Source organism: Gadus morhua, chromosome 8 (assembly GCF_902167405.1).
Source record: "Gadus morhua chromosome 8, gadMor3.0, whole genome shotgun sequence".
Lineage (NCBI taxonomy): Eukaryota > Metazoa > Chordata > Actinopteri > Gadiformes > Gadidae > Gadus > Gadus morhua.
The window spans coordinates 17,243,897-17,262,238 of NC_044055.1; the positions used below are offsets into that span (position 1 = coordinate 17,243,897).

The following is an 18,342-nucleotide window of genomic DNA, read 5'->3' on the forward strand; positions in this document are numbered from 1 at the left end:
AAAGTGTCTCTGTTGCTCTTCCACAGAGTGCTATTGGAGTCCCGCAGGAAGTCCAAGAAGATCACTGCCCGGGGCATCTTCACGGGGGGCCGGGTGGTGAGAGGAGTGGACTGGCAGTGGGAGGACCAGGATGGAGGCAACGGCAGGAGGGGAAAGGTATGAGGAGACATGCAGTGGGACACAAAGAGCTTGATGCATATAAACAAACCCAAAGTGAAACACTTTGACGTTGTTTATGCAGAATCTCTAGCTGTGGGGCAGCCGCCATGAAATCCATCATCATCACTTTAATGTAAGACCTGTAAAAGAGCCTGGATGGGAACCATTAACGCGGTACTTTATCTAGGGCCATGCGTCCCTGCCATAACACAATGTCTTTTCAGGGTGAATTCGTATAACAGTCGACAACAACGCCATAAAGCCCTCATAGTCTAACTCCAGTTCAGACCCCGGTGTTTCCAATTTAACAATCCCTCCAGGCTAATTAAGACTTCATTTTGCTGTTATTTAATAGCATATCTCATTATTCTTTTATGATGCTGTAAGCAATATGCTCCCCAGAAAGCTGCTATTAGATGTCCTTCATCTTGGATTAAATGTTTATTACAAATGTGACCTCTTATGGGCCATTAATCAATTATTCCTTGATGGAGCCCTACATTTCTCATTTTAAACTCTTTATTCACTTAGGGCATAACTGTTTAATAATTAATTAAATGTGAGGTGGCTGTGATTTCTCATAAAATTGATGGGCTAGCTCCAATAGCTCATGGTGAAATATGCGACAGATTTGAATTGATCTTTAGGGTCCTAAAGGTATTATTATTTTTTTCCTTTACTGGCTTTTGTCAAATAATTGTCATCAGCCCTGTGGTTTTAATATTCAGAAAACATTCCATTACCCATTCATCGTCTATTTTTTTTAATTCGATGTTCGTCAGCTAATGTAGTTATTATGTCCACTAGAAGTAGTGGTATATCCAAGTACTTACATGTTCATGGTGCTTTAGGGGTTGTGTATGTTTCAGTGTTCTGAGTTAACGTGTGTGTCATATGTGTGTGTTCTGTCATTCCTAAATCCTTGAAATTCTTTTTATTTGCGTTTTTATAAGAGAGATTGACAGTCACCGCGGTCTCATAAAAACGTATTTTGAATCAAATTGCTGCGTAAAGAAATTCGAGATCCAAATCGTATTAAATCTGATTAACAGCTCCCCCAAGAACTCAAACAGAATGAGATCTCCCCTACTGATTCCCACTTCTAATACTCTCCAGACGCTGGGGAATGCAGCTGGTCTCTGTGTTGCGATCATAGTGGAGGTATAGGAGACAGGACCGCAGATGGTGCATTGTAGCGCTGGTCTACAAATTGTCACACACAACTTTTCCGAGCAACTTGGTCTCCCCTGAAACCGCCATCAAAGATGTCAGCTGATGTTGCGATTCAGTGTTCAGTGCCACTGAGCCTCTCTCTATGAGAGTGCTTGTAGGGGTAGGCCACTCAGCCGTTCAGCCTCACCCTTCTATGTACTAGAGAAGGAGGTTCATGGTCCCCCGTAGACGACATCAATGGAATAAAACATCCATTTCCCCTAGTCCTCTGTCTCTATTACATTCTAACTCCACCTACCTACTCTGCAGGTGACCGAGATCCAGGACTGGAGCGCTGCCAGTCCCCACAGCGCTGCGTACGTGCTGTGGGACAACGGCGCCAAGAACCTGTACCGAGTTGGCTTTGAGGGAATGGTGAGCAAACTTCCAGCCGGACACCCATACACACACGCACTCGGTCCACACCCGCTCAGTCTTACAATGGATCAGCTGTCGGCTGGTCTTTGTGTTTGACCACAGGCTTGAGGCCCTTTCTTTGGCTGCCAGGCCTTTTGTGAGAGAGCCACGCAGCCGGCATGTGTGAGGCGCCATTGTGCAGGCAGCTGGAAGGGGAGGAGGGGGGGGGGATCTACATGATAAAGGCAATCTGCTCCCCTTTCTGCTGTGCCGGGGAAGAGAGTGATCACTGAGGTCAGCTTGAGAGAATTGGGCTGGGGATGTTGGAGACTGAGAACTATGGCCACACACGCGCCTAAAAAATGCCCTCTCCCTATTGGCTGAGGTCGCTTCTGCTTTTGATCGAATGGCCAATCGGCCCTCCCAACTTGTGTAGCAGATTCTCCTTTTGTTATGCTAATGGGGGATGATGATGGGGCTGAAGGCATCTGCTCTGGAATTTTCAACGTATTTCTGAAACTCCTGGTCTCAGTGCATTTCCGTACGCGTTAACTCTACGCATGTCTCTTCAATAAAACAACATAGCCTATAGTCTTTCCCCGGCAAGCAGCCCACCGATGCTTTCTTAAGTGCCTCACGGCGTGAACACACAAGCACAAACCTGTTTATTTGTTGATCCTTGCGTCACGAAGGGATGAACAGTCCCATCTCCTAGGAGGAATGTGTGCAATGCCTTTTAATCAAATCTGCCCTCTAACTCTGCCACAGTGGCTGCACATGTCTGAGTCATCACAAAAAGGTGTGATAATGCATTCTCTGTACAGCACTCTGATGTTTTACTGTCCTTCGCCCGTCCTCGGGGCACTGCTATTGTTGTAAATCTCTGGGAGCGCTTTCGGATTCCTTCCGTGTAAATTCTCACTAAGATAATTTGATGATCTTGCTTCTTCCCTAATGGAATTGTCCCCGTTATACCCGTGATTTATATCATTAACGCCAATGATCTTCCCCTCCAGTCGGACCTGAAATGTGTCCAGGATGCCAAAGGCGGCTCGTTCTACAGAGACCACTGCCCGGTGCTGGGTGAGTAAGCCAGTGATCCATGCTCACTGCCGTTATTGCACCACTTTCCTCACCTCCCGTTGTGGTGCAGTAAATTCCAAGGGCATTAGGGGAGCCGTGTTGCAGTGGCGCCTTCTGGTAGCTAGATGGCAGCAGAGCTCAGTCCCCTGACTGCTACCAGAGCGGGCTGGCGCAGCATTCCTACTAGGGAGGAATGCTAGCAACACAGTGGGATACTTGGGAATGGGCTCAGTGTCAGCTTTGATTCTGCAAAACATTACGCTTGAGTGACCTCGTTTAGTCCATGACATGTATTGCATTACAACCTCCACTAAATTTAATCAAGTGCTAACTTTTAATGTTGAGTCAGTAAAATATAGTGTACACTTTTTAATTAGGGCAGTCTGTGGGAACACATTTGGGACAGCGTGGATGTTATTGGATGCTCAGCGCTGTGTCCTACATTTTGTGTGTCCGTGCATGTGTGTGTGCGCGCCCACGTTTTAAATGAGCACTGGTCCTGGTGAGCACCGGCCCTCTTGATAAACACACATGCACCGGTCCTGTTCATTTTGCTGGGATGTCGGGTCTCAACGGCTTCCTCCTCGGCTCCCAGGCGAGCAGAACGGCAACAGGAACCCAGGGGGTCTTCAGATCGGGGACCTGGTCAACATCGACCTGGACCTGGAGATCGTCCAGTCCCTCCAGCACGGCCACGGTGGCTGGACGGACGGCATGTTTGAGACCCTCACCACCACCGGTACGGTGTGTGGCATCGACGAGGACCACGACATCGTGGTGCAGTACCCCAGCGGGAACAGGTGATCCTCCGACCGCTGGTCCCCACACCGCTTTATTTATTTATTTATTTATTTATTTATTGTTTTCAACTGATTGGGCCCATGGGAATGATACATTGACCCGTCTAGAAGTGAAACAATGCATGCCAAACAGTACACGATTGATCTATCAATCAACGGGGTGTATGCCTTTCAGGTTTGCTTTCACCCTCTGCTCTCTCTCTCTCTCCTGTGCAGGCTTTATTCCATGACTGATGCAGAAAGATAAACAAAATGAGTATTGGTACATGTTTTAAACCTGCATCATGTAACTTTTTGAGTAAAGCTATTTACTCCGTAAAGAATATACAATATTTTTTGATGGAATGCACCCATCCAATCAACCTATACAGGAAATGTTTCTCCATGACACATTTGATTCTGAACCACGTTTATGCCCCAACCGTGGGAACACCTCCGATTGCACGCGACTGATAACTGCAGCCACTAGAGGCCGCTGATGGGAAAACGTACATAATGCAGGTTTAAAGTAAGCAGGAGGCTATAAGCAGTGTCCGCCCCCGTGTTCAGGTGGACGTTCAACCCGGCGGTGCTGACCAAGGCCAACGTGGTGCGCAGTGGCGAGGCGGCAGCCGGCGCCGAGGGCGGCAGCTGCCAGTTCCTGGTGGGCGACCTAGTCCAGATCTGCTACGACATCGACCGCATCAAGCTGCTGCAGCGCGGACACGGCGAGTGGGCAGAGGCCATGCTGCCGGTAAGGGACCCCCCCGCCCCCCCCCCGTCCTCCTCGGTTCATCGGCTGCAGGAGCCCTCACCGCCAGAATGTTCCCCTAACTGATTCTGAATATGGCACGACCTGGGCCAAAGAATTATGTCATTCGCCCCCCTAAAAAAAGAAGGGTACTGGGAATATAAAAATAGAAAGGAATACAAAAGAATAGCGTCAGAGAGCAGGATTCAATGTTCAAGGCCCCAGAATGAAAGATGGGGCTCCAAAGGCTGGGGACTTTATCGCTCGACAACTCTGAACAGGGATAATGTGCATTTTGATACATCACAACGAGTTTGACAGAATCAATCTCCCCCACTTATTTCAGTATTAAAGTAAAGGTTTTTTTAATTCCTACCTCACTTGGATGCAGTGGAATGAGCGATTGTGCCGCATGAAAAACATTCATCAATTCCCGCAAATTGATTCTCACTTTCTTGAAAATTGGCTGTCTATGCCGGCACACCCTAGTCACTGGATGTCTTGTCTCCTGTGATGAATATCAGATTGATGATGCATCGTCTCTTGTCTGAAGACGCACCGCCGGCGGCCATCTTAACTTGATAGGACGGTTATAATGACTTTACGGCCATTCCGCTTTTTGACCCCAATCGTCTTGTTTCGTCTTAAGGCAGTGTAGTTGTCCCTCTCTTATGAAGTATTGTAAATTGTTGCCATGCTACTCCTGGGGTTATGTAACAACGTCTACTCCGGCATGCCACTTGTCCCTGCCAAAGCCCCCTTCAGCGGCTAATGAGCCTGAAAACCTGGGGACGGTCGGTAGCTTTGATCACTAACCACAGCAAACCACCTCCCAGCCCGTCGTTTCTGCCACTGCAGCAGTCCCCGTTATTGATGGCATCCTCCAGGACAGCCCAAGACTCTGTGTACATCTCTCTCTCTCTCTTTCTCTCACGCCCAGTCCAGCTCTGGGTGATATGGTTTTAGAATTGGAAAGCATTTCGGGTGTGTCCTTAGAAACCCTGGAGAGGGTGGCTGTATAGATGAATAATCGCCTTGCTAATAGAATGGGCTTTTCCTCTCCTCTCTCTCTCCCTCTTTATCACCTTCCCTCTCTCCATCTATCCCTCCTCCTCTGGGTCTTTCCTGTGCTCATCCTCCCTTTCTGTATCAATCAAACAACCGTTGAATGAATAATGAGCGCTAAACTTTAAAATATTCCGTGATCATATTTCGCCTGCCACTTTTATTTCCTTCTCTCCTCTTTTTTCCTTCTGCTGGTGGCACAATTGTATTTCTAAAACCACTTGGATTTCATCCTCTCTTATTTATATCCTTTATCTGTCCCCTTCACATTCTCCCAGTCTCTTACTCGCTCGCTCGCCCACCGCCTCACTCACGCAGACACGCCGCCGACACATGCACAGCCCGGAGATAAGTTGTTCATGTCCGCATGCTAATGAGGCGCCGGCCTCCCTCCTGACAGACGCTGGGCAAGGTGGGCCGCGTGCAGCAGATCTACTCTGACAGCGACCTGAAGGTGGAGGTCTGCGGCACCTCGTGGACGTACAACCCCGCCGCTGTCACCAAGGTGGCCCCCTCCGGCGCCGCTGTCACCAACGCTTCGGGAGGTCGGTTCACGCGCACGCCTTTCCCTTTCCCCCCCCCCGCCCTGACCCCCGAGGCCTCGGTAGCCAGTCACGCTCGATGTACGTCTGATCTACTGCTGACGGCTTGGTTTGGACCTTCTCGTGTGTCGCAGAGCGCCTGTCCCAGCTGCTGAAGAAGCTGTTTGAGACGCAGGAGTCGGGCGACATCAACGAGGAGCTGGTGAAGGCGGCGGCCAACGGAGACCTGGCCAAGGTGGAGGACATCCTCATGAGGCCCGACGTGGATGTGAGTGTGCTCGTAATCGGCGTAATCGGTTGGACGGTTTGTCTGATGGGGTGGGGGGGGCAGCAGGGGGCGGTTGGCCACTGGCCCTTTAGGTGGGCTGAATTAAAGTATTTTTATTCTGAGGTTTACACTGAAATGTTGTGACTGAGATGATTTTGCATAATATGCCTCAAGGCAAACTGCTTTTTAATTCATATTCAGTTTTATTAAGTGGTGCGAAAAATGGAGCATAAATATCCTTTATTTTTCATGCTAATTCACAGCTCATTGGCCTGAGCATGGTGCTACAACCACAAACTGTTGTAGTTGGATTCATGCTTAGACTGCACTGAAATAGTGAGATAGCGTACCCCCCTTCCCCGCATATGTTTACATTTGCATCTACTTGGTCTCAAACATTATTGTTGGCTGAATGGCCTTCACTTTTTAGTTCTCTAGTTAAGAGGAAGGAAGACTCCTAGGAGAGGCCCATGTGATCCTCTGTTACTCTAAAAAGCATTATGTCTAGGCCCAGAGGAGAACCCAGAGCTATTGTGTTTACTGCAGCACACGGCTGTTAGTCTCAACATAAACCTGAGATGTCCCCATCCAGCCACACAGTCTGTCCTGTCTCGGGCTAGACTGCACACACGTGCCCTTTTTCATAGCAGTACTTAATACCGGTTATTTCTTAATGCTATCAATAACTACCGATGAATGTACCATGGTCTCCTTACAGTTAATAAATGATAAGCTTTTCTTGGTTGAATGGCTTTTCTTACACAACCAGACCCGACCATTTTTTCCCAGACCCCGCCCTAACAGTTGCTACTAGTATCATACATGATGTAATGATGCAGTGGCTCAACCAGGGTTGGCTGATACGAATGGCTGCAGAGCAGTTGTATGCGTGTGTGTGTTCAGGCGTGCATGTGTGTAAATGGTATCATTTGTAAGAGACACAAGGCCTTGGCTCCTTAAAGTTTCTGAAAGCTGGTTAGATCAAGCAACCCTGAATGCTTTGCAGTACTGTCTTTACTCAGAGTGTGTGTGTGTGTGTGTGTGTGTGTCATTGTGGTGAAGGCTGGCCAGGTGCCCTACCGCCTTTCAGTGGAATTATTTGCTTAAAGCTGAGCGCGCTGTGCTCGGCCAAGGGATCCGCCTGCCAGGACAAGAGACATCTTGAGACTCCCAAAGGAGTCCACATTAATATTTATGCACTGAATTATTGCAGTGCTGCTGTCTGTGATGAAGCCCAAGTGTGTACACACACACACACACACACACGCACACACACACACACACACACACACACACACACACACACACACACACACACACACACACACACACACACACACACACACACACACAAGGAGACTTCAAACACATACACTCCCCTAATGCGGTACGGTTCCAAGTGAACAGATAGTAGTATAGATGGAATCATGCAGCATATCACAGACAAACAGGCGCACACGCACACACACACCTCCTCACTGTTGTTTTCTCATTTTGCAGGTGAACGGGCAGTGTGCTGGACACACGGCCATGCAGGCAGCCAGTCAAAACGGTCATGTCGACGTGCTCAAGCTGTTGCTCAAACACAACGTGGACCTGGAAGCCGAGGTCGGCCTGAGCAGATTTATTTCTTTAGGCTTAATGTTCATATTTATCACCTTCACGCCTTGCTAAAAATCCTCGTACTGCAACTACCACTACTAGTCACTAGAGCTACATTGATATAAATTCCTTATGCACACGTTGACTGGTTTATGCCCAGAAGTCCAAGAGACTGTGCACAACCCAAGAGTTTAGTTTGGACGCCGTGCTGTACACACGTTGTACCTCTTGTTGGATACAAACGGCTTGTCTCAGTTTCTGTATTTACCCTCCCTTCGAGCGTGGACCAACCCAGGAGTCAAACCAGAACATGTTTTCAGTTTGTTAATGCCGCTGTGAGATACTTGACCGGTTAAGATAAGAAGAAAGTCTATGCCTTGTGCACATTATTATGAGTTGTTATTAAGTCTATATACCACAGAATAGTGATGCAAGAAAGATGTATACATAAAAATAATACGTTGTCCAAATCTCAAGTACTCGTGTACTCGTTTGTGTCCACAATTATGCTCCACTGGATATTTTTTTTTTCCTGCCCTTGATCATTGGAGAGCCTGCGGGATACAGTCATTATATATATATATATATATATATATATATATATATATATATATATATATATATATTAGAGCTGTCAAGCGATTAAAATATTTAATCGTGATTAATCGCATTAATGTCATAGTTAACTCACGATTAATCGCGTTTAATCGCAAATTATTTTTCTATGCTAAATATCCCTTGATTTTTTTGTCCCATAATTCTTCTCATTGTAATTATCTTATCAACATGGTGAAGTGCATCGGCTTGCCTTGTGCAAATTATTTTTTATTGATAACAACATTGGCATATACTGATCAAAACAGGACGATACAAAAAAAGAGCCTATAGTGCAATTAAACGACTGCTTTGAACAAATGTCATTTGAACATAGCAGTCAGGCTACTGCTTCTATGGTTAGAGCCAAAGAAAAAAAAACAAAAAAATATTTTTATTTTTTTTAAATAAAACAATTGCGTTAATCGCGCGATAATTTAACGCCGTTAAAATTGGTTTGCGTTAACGTCGTTAATAACGTGTTTAACTGACAGCTCTAATATATATATATTATATACATATATATATACATCTCAAAATATATGTTTAACTTAAATAAATATCAATGACTTTCAAATTCCATAAACGGCATTAAAAGTTGCCCAACTAACCTGTGTTAGTCCCCACAAATATATGCAACAACGACTGCTTTATTTCGTTAAATTTTGCCCAAATAAATATAAACATAATACAAAATATATTCATGAGATGTCATGAAAATTGAGCAAGGATGCAAATGATTCTCGATTACAATATTTTTGTAATCGTTTAGGGTTTGCTTGACAAGTACTCCTTTGCACCCCTACCACGGAATATGGTAAACACAGAGCTGAGGTCAGTATTAATGTGATCCCAAGTATCCTGGCCTTAAGGAGGAAAGATACGATTCCATAGGAGGGGGAATCAAGAATGTGTAAATCTTAAACAGTTTTTAAAGTCCTGCATCTCAATGTTTTGTCCAGGACAAAGACGGAGACCGGGCCGTCCATCACGCAGCCTTCGGAGACGAGGGCTCGGTCATCGAGGTCCTGCAGAGGGGCGGGGCCGACCTGAACGCCAGGAACAAGCGCAGGCAGACGCCGCTGCACATCGCTGTCAACAAGGGCCACCTCCAGGTGGTCAAAACCCTGCTGGACTTCGGCTGTCACCCCAGCCTCCAGGTACTAACTCCTTCATCCATTCAGGTCTCGGCCCCCGCTCCCACCGTACCCTTAGAAGTCGACGTTCCCCCTCGATCACGCGAGTGGTTCACGTTCTGATGGGGTTCTCCCCGTGTTCTCCCCCTGCAGGACTCGGAAGGAGACACGCCCCTGCACGACGCCATCAGCAAGAAGCGGGACGACATGCTGTCGGTGTTGCTGGAGGCCAGCGCTGACGTCACCATCACCAACAACAACGGCTTCAACGCCCTGCACCACGCCGCCCTGCGAGGGAATCCCAGGTACCACGGCAACAGCCCAGACTCGGCAGCATCTATATCTGGCACACCTAAAAATGGCCTGTGGCTACTCTTTGGAAGCAGCGTTCCTCCGGTTCGGACTGCGAGAAGTCCACTCGGGCTTCCTAACTGCCCTGGCTATAAACGCTGCTCTGAGGCAGTCCAGCAATTCTTTATGGCCAACTCATTTAGTTTTGAAGAAAATCACACACGGCTAGACTGGCTAGATTAGGGGATTTCTATCTCCTGCCAGACTCAATCACGACGCCCAACCTGCTCTTCCTCATTTGACGAAGAAATGTAATACCCTGTAATATATATTTATAACAGAAACGGCATGGTTGTTCTTGAAGGATCTATCCTACCGTGTGTGAAATTCACATGCGCAATGGGACAGTGGATGGCAGTGGTGAAATCAACCTGGCCCAATTAACCCAGCATTGAGACTAGATAAGTTGACGGTGCACGCAAGGGAATTTGGCTCCACATTTAAGTCACACACACATGCCCACGCACACATTACATTATAATCTCTTATTAGTGTTGTTTTTGCGGCATCCGTTTTTAAATTGTTTTAGAACGTTTTTTTGGCTGAATCTCACGTTCAACAGGGTTTGATGTTTCCCTACAGGCTATAGCATAGCATCCATGCTACAACAGCTGGTATAGATTGAAATTGAAATAATGCTACCTTTGAGATACTCAAAGCATCTGTCAAATAGTGTTTTTCCCATGTAGTTAATAGCCCATGAAGTTCATTATTGTATCTTTTACTGTTATGGGGGATGCTGTTTCTGATTTTATTTGGCACTGTGAGCTAGCGGTGGCGAGCCTCCAGCTGCAACACTGGCTAACAGTAGCCCTGGCTAACAGTAGCCCTGGCTAACAGTAGCCCTGGCTAACAGTAGCCCTGGCTGGCTAGCAGCAGCCCTGCCTAGCAGCAGCACAGGCTCGTCCTTGGCCATGGCTATTTCTGGTTCCACCTGGCCACCGTTCCTCCCAGCGCTGCTGGGTTTATTTTGGTCTCTGTTATAAAAGTATTAAGGATGGCCCAGTGTGTGTTTAAGGTGACGTTCTTCTGTGTTGTTCAAGTGTCAGGACTATGCTTTGTATTCGTGTCAATAGCTTTCCTTTTCCTTGCTGCGGTGGATGGACTGTTTGCATTGCATGAGTGATTCCTGTATTTTGTCCCGGGCCAAAGGGACAGATATTGTCATCCTCCCATTGTTGGCACAAGTGTTGGCTCCATGACAAATGCAGTTGGGTTCTTAAAGCCCTGTTGAAGCCGGCACCGTCGCAGCAGCGCGAGCCCCCGCGCAGCGCCCGGCCTGTCGGGGGGGCCCCCTATGACCACGCGGCTCCCTGATAGATAGCCTGTTAGACAATAATCTGGGCCGCAATCAGCCTGCTTCTGACATTCTATTTCCTACCGGGTTCCCGGAAATGCATTGGAGTCATTTTTCATAGCGCTGTGACTTAACATTTATATATATATATATATATTTCTTTCTTCTTTTTTTTTTATTACATTTTGCCAACTGGTAATAACATGAAAGCCGGATGATAAATCCTTTGGGTTATAGTTTTATATGAAGCCTAATGCTCTTGTACCGGTTACTGGTACATCTAGGGCACAGCCGTGTTCTGGTGTAAAATGGAGGTAGGGGGCTAGTCAGCCGCAGGGGTTCCCTTGCACCTTTTTTGTGTGTGACCTCACCTTCCTCCGGCTGTCATTAACTTAGAGGTGAAAAGTTATGGTTTTGGATTCTCTGTTCACAAGTATTGTGTGTGTGTGGGTGGGTGTTTGTATGTGTGTTGTGCTATTTGTGTAGCTCTTGCCTTCACAAAGAACGAAGATGTATGTCTTCTCGCCCAATTGGGTCCATTTACTTTTATTTTACACTTGAGTTCCCCCCACATCCGATATTGCAGGGAAGGTCGTCTAAGCCCGGCCTCAGCCCTGAAACCCTCCGAAATCTCTCCCTGGGTTGGAGTGAAAATGTCTGTGCTGGTGGGTGTTTCGGTAGCAGAGGCAGTTGTGTTGATTGAGTGTTTGCCTCAGGTCCATCTGTGGAGGCCTGTTCCTGAAAAGCCCCCCTGGTGACTGTCATGACGATGACTGTAACCCTCCACAACTGGAGGTGAGGCAGAGGCCTCCCGTGGATCCCTGGGAAATAACTGGCCTTATTTATCCATTAAAATGGAAGCCTCACTATTGCGTAGGATTGGGCATCGTTAGGATTTTATTAGTGTGGTTTCAAAGCAAGCCACAATATTGTTATCATGTTTCTTTTTTATTATTATTCCCCCCCCCTCATTTTCGGTAATTATCTCCTCCTACAGTGTTGCAGTTAGAAACACCTTGCCCATTGCAAAGAACTCCACATATATCGGTTAAGTGCGCGATTCCTACGATTTTAGAAATTGTACATACCTTTTTTTTTTTTATATTGATATAATATTAATCTAATATTGAAATTGAATGGGGCCAAAACTTTAACAACCACTCCAAACCTGAAACCCTGGGAGGTGTCAAATTGAATCTGTATATTTTGACCGGAAGCCCAACCTTATGGTATGTCTGCTTTGTCCCCTATTGTTTCTGTAACATTTTTTTTCCCCCTCAAATTCTGTAAAAGTCATACTGCAGACTATACCGTAAGTCAAACTCTTGACATTTTCAGGTATGGTTACCAATAACCCTCACTACCCATAAACCAAAAATGTGGTGTTATTGTAAAAAATCATGAATTAGGCTTATTTCTCCTCACCAGATTGACCTGGACTCAAAATTCTTTCTGAATATTAATCTCTAGAATCAGATGTAATTATAAAACCTTTTCCCACAATTTCAGCTTAAAGCTAAACATGATAAAAAGGATTCACAGGCTACAAAAATAAAGTTCACCAAAATCGCCACATGAAATCTTTAGACCAAGCCTCACAAAAATCATCGAACAGAATTCTTCTGTATGTTGTGTGCTTTAGAGATTTTGACTGTGAATGAGGCTGCAGTTCAGGTTTATAAGTGGAACATCCTTCCTTAAATATGACAATTATATGTTATATCTATATATCTTCCATTAGTTTGTTCTTGACTTTTATTTTTGCTCGGACCCCGTCAATCACTGCTTGCGGTTATATTTATAATTGTTATTGTTCTAAAAATGTGATATGGCAGATTTATGTGAAAATACGATTATGCAAATGAGCCGCCATTGTTCATTCAATAACAAGTCCGCCTCAGTGAAATCCAAGGGACCTATAGCTTGTTGGGCCCTCTAAGGACATCCCTATTCGGTAATTCGGAACATTTTGTAATCATAGCTATAAAGATACCTTACAGGGTCAATTTCAAATAACCACTGTTGCAGATGCTCAGCGAGCTAGTTTTTATAATTGAAGGGAATAGGGGAAAAAAGCAGAGTGGTCAAAGTCGGTACACGTACAGAAACAGCGCATCAGCAGATCTCTAAAAAGTGGTAAACTACCCCTTCGTCGACAGGGGGCGCTGTAACTCGAGATCAAACAAGAACGATCCGCCACACTATTGAATCAATCACAAGGCGGTCTCAAAGCGGCCTAGGGCTTGGAATTTGGCATGCTCGCTCATTCGCCTTGCTAGCATTAGCATTTCAGCATGCTTGCGGAATATTGCGAAGAGATGGCTCACACGCATTTGCTCAGAAAATGTACATGAGGCAACATGTCTAGTTGATACCGATTCTCTTTATCGGATGCAGGTTTATTGCTTCGGTGCTTCATCAATACTCAACACTGATCCTATTGGATACATTTAGTAAGACACAACAACACTTTAATAAAATGAGGCTCGACACAGTATTATTTAATCCGCAGACCAAATGTTCTCCATTTAGTCACAGCAACAGCAGTGTTCTATATAAGTCACTATGACGGCCTGATGAATGGATGGGAGCAGACTAACCCCACCTGGCCCGTCCTTCCTCTCGCAGTAGTGGCCTGGCTGTCCGGCGACGGATCATTTAACCATGGTGCAAAAAACGTTAATTATAGTTGTCGCTAAACAAGTAGATATTAGCTTTTAATTATGCGCCAATTTGTTATCGTTTGTATGGTCTAGTAAACCCAGCCCCTACACTGAAGAAGTATGCGAGTGTAACCGTCTATAACTGCATTTCAGCTGATTTAGTCTCTGAAAAAATAGAGGGTATGGCCTCCCTTGCTGGCATGGCTTTCTATTGCACTTGTGACTGCGAGCGTTGGCGTCATCAAATCAACTGAAATGTAACCTAAGCTCTGTGTGGAACAACTCTCAAGATGGCGGGGGCTGTGGGGATGAGGACCGTGGCAGAGATGTTATGTTTGCAGCGTTTCCATAAGTTCCCGGTGGATGAGGTGGACGTTCTCACCACTTATCGTTGTGTTTTTAAATAGAGTTACTGGGATAGTATTACGGGACAACTGTTCAGTACGAGCCCCTTTATTCATAGCTGGTCCGGTGTCTCCAATCAGGAGAATGAAAAGGCGTCCCGATAAGAGAAAAGATGGCAGCCACCTCCGCTTGACCCCTGTTTCCTGATCTTCTGGCGGTGCTGAAAGTGATTTTCATCATCCAAGGCTTATCTGCATTTGTATGTTTAGCCACCAGGCAAAGCCAGTGTTTCTACGGTTGTGTGTGTTTGTAAGCATGGACCACTTTCTCAGTGGTGCGTGTGTGTGTAAAAAAAAAAAAAAAACAACCCCACCAGGAGACACTAGAGAGGACCCTGGTGGTGACGGATGAGGTTGCCCGTGTTCAGACTCTGATACCGAGACAAATCAACTCCACCCGCCCGAGCCCGGTAATCCGGGCGCCCGGCTATACATCACCCCCCTTCATTACTCTCGCACACGCACACGTGGTGAATTACGCCGTGTGTAAATGCATTTCCTCATAAATTAGACCTTGTTATGTTCTACAAACACCGCCGAAGTGGGGTAAAAGAGGAGCGAGAGAACGAATGGTCCCATCACGTAGTGCGGAGACGCCTCCTCGGTCAGCCATGATGGGAATGCTGCCTGCGTGTGTTCACTGCGACCCCCGCCCCTCCTGAGGGGAGCCTGGTTCGCGTCTCTTCCCTCGGACCACTCCAGGCCAGGGGCTGCTACGACACTGTAAACAGTACGATTAATAGCCCATGACTCATAAAGGGTCTCCAAACACGCGCTGCAGTGGCTGCCTCTGCCTCGTTTCTATTATTTATTTTTTTAACTTTCCCATCCTCCACGTTTTCTACCCTCTTAAACACGGACCCTGGTCTTGTTTAACATGTCGACGTATGAGGATGGCCCCGGTCACCCATTACCCCACCTGATGTACAGTAACCACAGCGCTTTCAGGTCCGTTGCAAATGCCAATGAGTGTTCCCACTGTAATGGTTTGCTCTGCCGGAACAAACAGGCACAGCACTGTGATGGCAGCCTTCGTAACTGGGTTGATAATGAGATGGGGAAATGGCGTTCTGGGCCTGTGGAGAGACGACTGCGTGGAAACGGGCTGAGTGTTTGCGTTCCTCTGGCTCCCGTCTGCATTTCCGCTCTCCACCATGGGTTTTTGTGGAATTAGGAGTTTATCGCCACATCCCTCTACCCCCGTAACCCCTCCCTCCCGTCATGTTCAGATTAAGCTGATCTGGATGAGGTCTAGTCAGTTTTGCCGTAATTGTGTTTGATTGCCCCCGTCACACTGGGCACGTGGATTGTACCATGGCATAAACTATTCATTTTAAAAATAAAATGTTTTTAGAATATTATCATTTGGAATTTCATGGATTTAGTTCAACGCTCATAATGCCACGGTGTAAGTGTATGCATGCTAAGTAAGGCTGCGTTATTAGTTTGTATTAGAAAAAAAATATGTATTGTCAATTTTCCCACATACACAGAAAATGTGTAAATGCTGGGAACTACGCCGAGCCCTGGCTCCGGCTCTTTCTGGAGAACTGCAGTATCTGCAGTCTAACCCTCGCTTTCTGGTCGTGCCTTTATTTCACTCGTCAGCTACTCGTCAGTTACTCAGTACCTGTAAAACCCCCTTCCCTTCACTTTACCTCTCCCCAAGGTCAATTTGACACGCGCTTAATTGTCAGCCAAATTAGACAAATTGAGAGTAGTGCGAGAGGGGGAGAGCGAGCGGGTAGGAGAAGGAGGAAGGGAGGGAGAGGCGAAACGAAAGGGCCGGGGACACTGCATGTTCTGAGTTCAGTTTGATCTGTCTGCATACACTGCGGCACTAGCTTTGTGTGTGTGTGTGTGTGTGTGTGTGTGTGTGTGTGTGTGTGTGTGTGTGTGTAAGCCAGAGAAAGAAGTGTGCTCCTGTGATTTGTGCATTCAGCTGCTGTCCTCTGGAGCATCTGGCTCTAATCTCCTCCTCCAGGTCCAGTCTCACGACAGGACACTCCGGGGCAGTGTGGACCATAGTGTGTGTGTGTGTGTGTGTGTGTACAATCTCCATTGTCTCGTTTTAACACTCCTAATTCTGCATTAGATCTACTCTTTACAGTGTTATTGTACTCCCACTGTGCTATTTTGGCGATATATCTCTTCAGCTTCAACTTCTCCCTCAAATCCCCTAAAGTGTAATTTACTCTCATCAGCCAGTGACAGTTGCTTAGGTTGAGTTGTCTTAAGTTGCACATTCACATACTGGCATGTGAGGGCTACGCGTCCTGAATTGGTGCATGCGGTAAGCATGCCTTCACTCCCCTGCTATTTTAGAGACGGTAATGAAATGCAACGCTCCAAAAGAAAAAGTGAGCCTTACTGAAAAATAGTCTTCAAGGTGGGATTAGTTATTTTTATTTTTCCATTTATTAAGACACAGGTTTTACATGATACACGTGGAGGGAATCAATACAACACTCACATATGATTCAGTTGGTGCCCGCCGGCATCGCTCTGGTCGTCTTGAAGGTGGTTAGAGGGCTAATTGTAACACTTAAGAGCACACAGCATCAGGGAGCTCCTGTAGTCATCAAAGCATAGCTACAGCTGGTTGAAGGGGACCAAATCCATTCAAGAGGTGATTTGGTTCCATTTTACCAGCTTTAGCAAAGCATTGTGGATCACACTTTCCGGGGACAGGTGCGGTAACTTGGTTGTAAAGCGTTCTCGCGATACAGCCCGGCCTATAGATAGTTGTCTTACCAGCAGTCTGCATAGAAACCCACAGTGCAAAATAAAAAGGAGTGGCTGCATCTTTAACCACACTTTTCAAAACCGTAGTCGACAGGCTTCACGTTTACACTCAGACAGCCCCATCCATCTCTTTTTCTGCTCACTTTCAATCTGTCTGACGCATACTTACATATAGCATGCCACACACACACACACACACATACACACACACACACAGCTGCACTCAGTCAACCTTTCAGAACTTCTCCCACCCTCTGCCTTCCAGCCAATCTATTTATCCTCGTTGCTATCTTGTAAGTTTAACCAGCACCCCCCACAACTTTCTAGATAGGGAGAAAAATAGTTGCCCAAGAAAAGGATAATAATAATCTGTGGCGGTGCACTTGAGTCAAATGTCCCGGAGTCATGTAGCAATTACAGGCTCTGACAGATGGGCCATGCCATCAACATACTGCTTCCTTGGTCACTGGGATGGCCAATAGACAAACACACACACGCGCACACACACACACACACACCGGATCACTCGCTCACACACTGCTTCTCCGCAGCGCTCCTGAAACGTTACCCTCGGGGGCTAAGTCACAACATTAATTTGGAACAGTCAATTAAGTCCCAGAGACGAGATGTTTCAGATGGCACACTCTGACACTGACTGAGGCCAGAAGGCTCTGAAGAAACCCACAGCTGCATTGCGTGGGTCTTTTTCTTTTCTGGGCTTCTTTAATCAATGCTAAAGGTTCATTGGGAGCATTTTGCACGCGGCAGTTGAAGCCTAGTCAGCTCTTACATTTATTGACTATGCTTCTCCCTGCCCCCCCTTCCCCCTCCCTCATTCCTCTCCTGTCCATGAGCTCTGAGTGACCAACGACAGCTGAAGGATAGACTGAGCTGCTTGTAGACACGACGGAGGTCAGCACAGGGCCAGCTTGATATGGCACGCCAGGCGCAGTTCTATTTGTAACATACACTCCAACGCTCGCCCACACACACACACACACACACACACACCCACATGCCCCCCCGACCACTTCACCACGTCAGGTGGCCGGGACTCTGGCTTCGTACACTGGCCATAACAGGGCAGAGAAGCGAGAAGGCGCGACAGGCGTCGAGCATTTGATAATGTCAGCATCTGCTGTGGGTGTCACTCAGACAACCGGGTCACCGCCACTCCTGGGGCTGGGCAGGGCCGGTCAATACAAGCCCTGCGCTCTGGGCCTGACCAAGCAGATAGAGCAGGCCATACCTGAATGAATGGCACGAGAGAAGCAGGGCAGACAAACGGAGGCGTGACCTGAAAGAGTGCATGAAATGGGGATAAGAATGCAGAA

General features: G+C 46.7%; 1 protein-coding gene across 1 annotated transcript in view; it reads left to right on the forward strand.

Annotated features, from left to right (window-relative positions):
* The window catches only part of mib1 (MIB E3 ubiquitin protein ligase 1), a 52,767-nt gene that overhangs the window by 5,650 nt on the left and 28,775 nt on the right, over positions 1-18,342 (forward strand). The window contains 10 exon segments of the mRNA XM_030363691.1: positions 27-156; positions 1,642-1,746; positions 2,745-2,811; positions 3,407-3,611; positions 4,161-4,344; positions 5,807-5,951; positions 6,083-6,216; positions 7,717-7,824; positions 9,375-9,572; positions 9,702-9,853. Of these exon segments, the coding sequence (XP_030219551.1) occupies positions 27-156; positions 1,642-1,746; positions 2,745-2,811; positions 3,407-3,611; positions 4,161-4,344; positions 5,807-5,951; positions 6,083-6,216; positions 7,717-7,824; positions 9,375-9,572; positions 9,702-9,853 (1,428 nt within the window).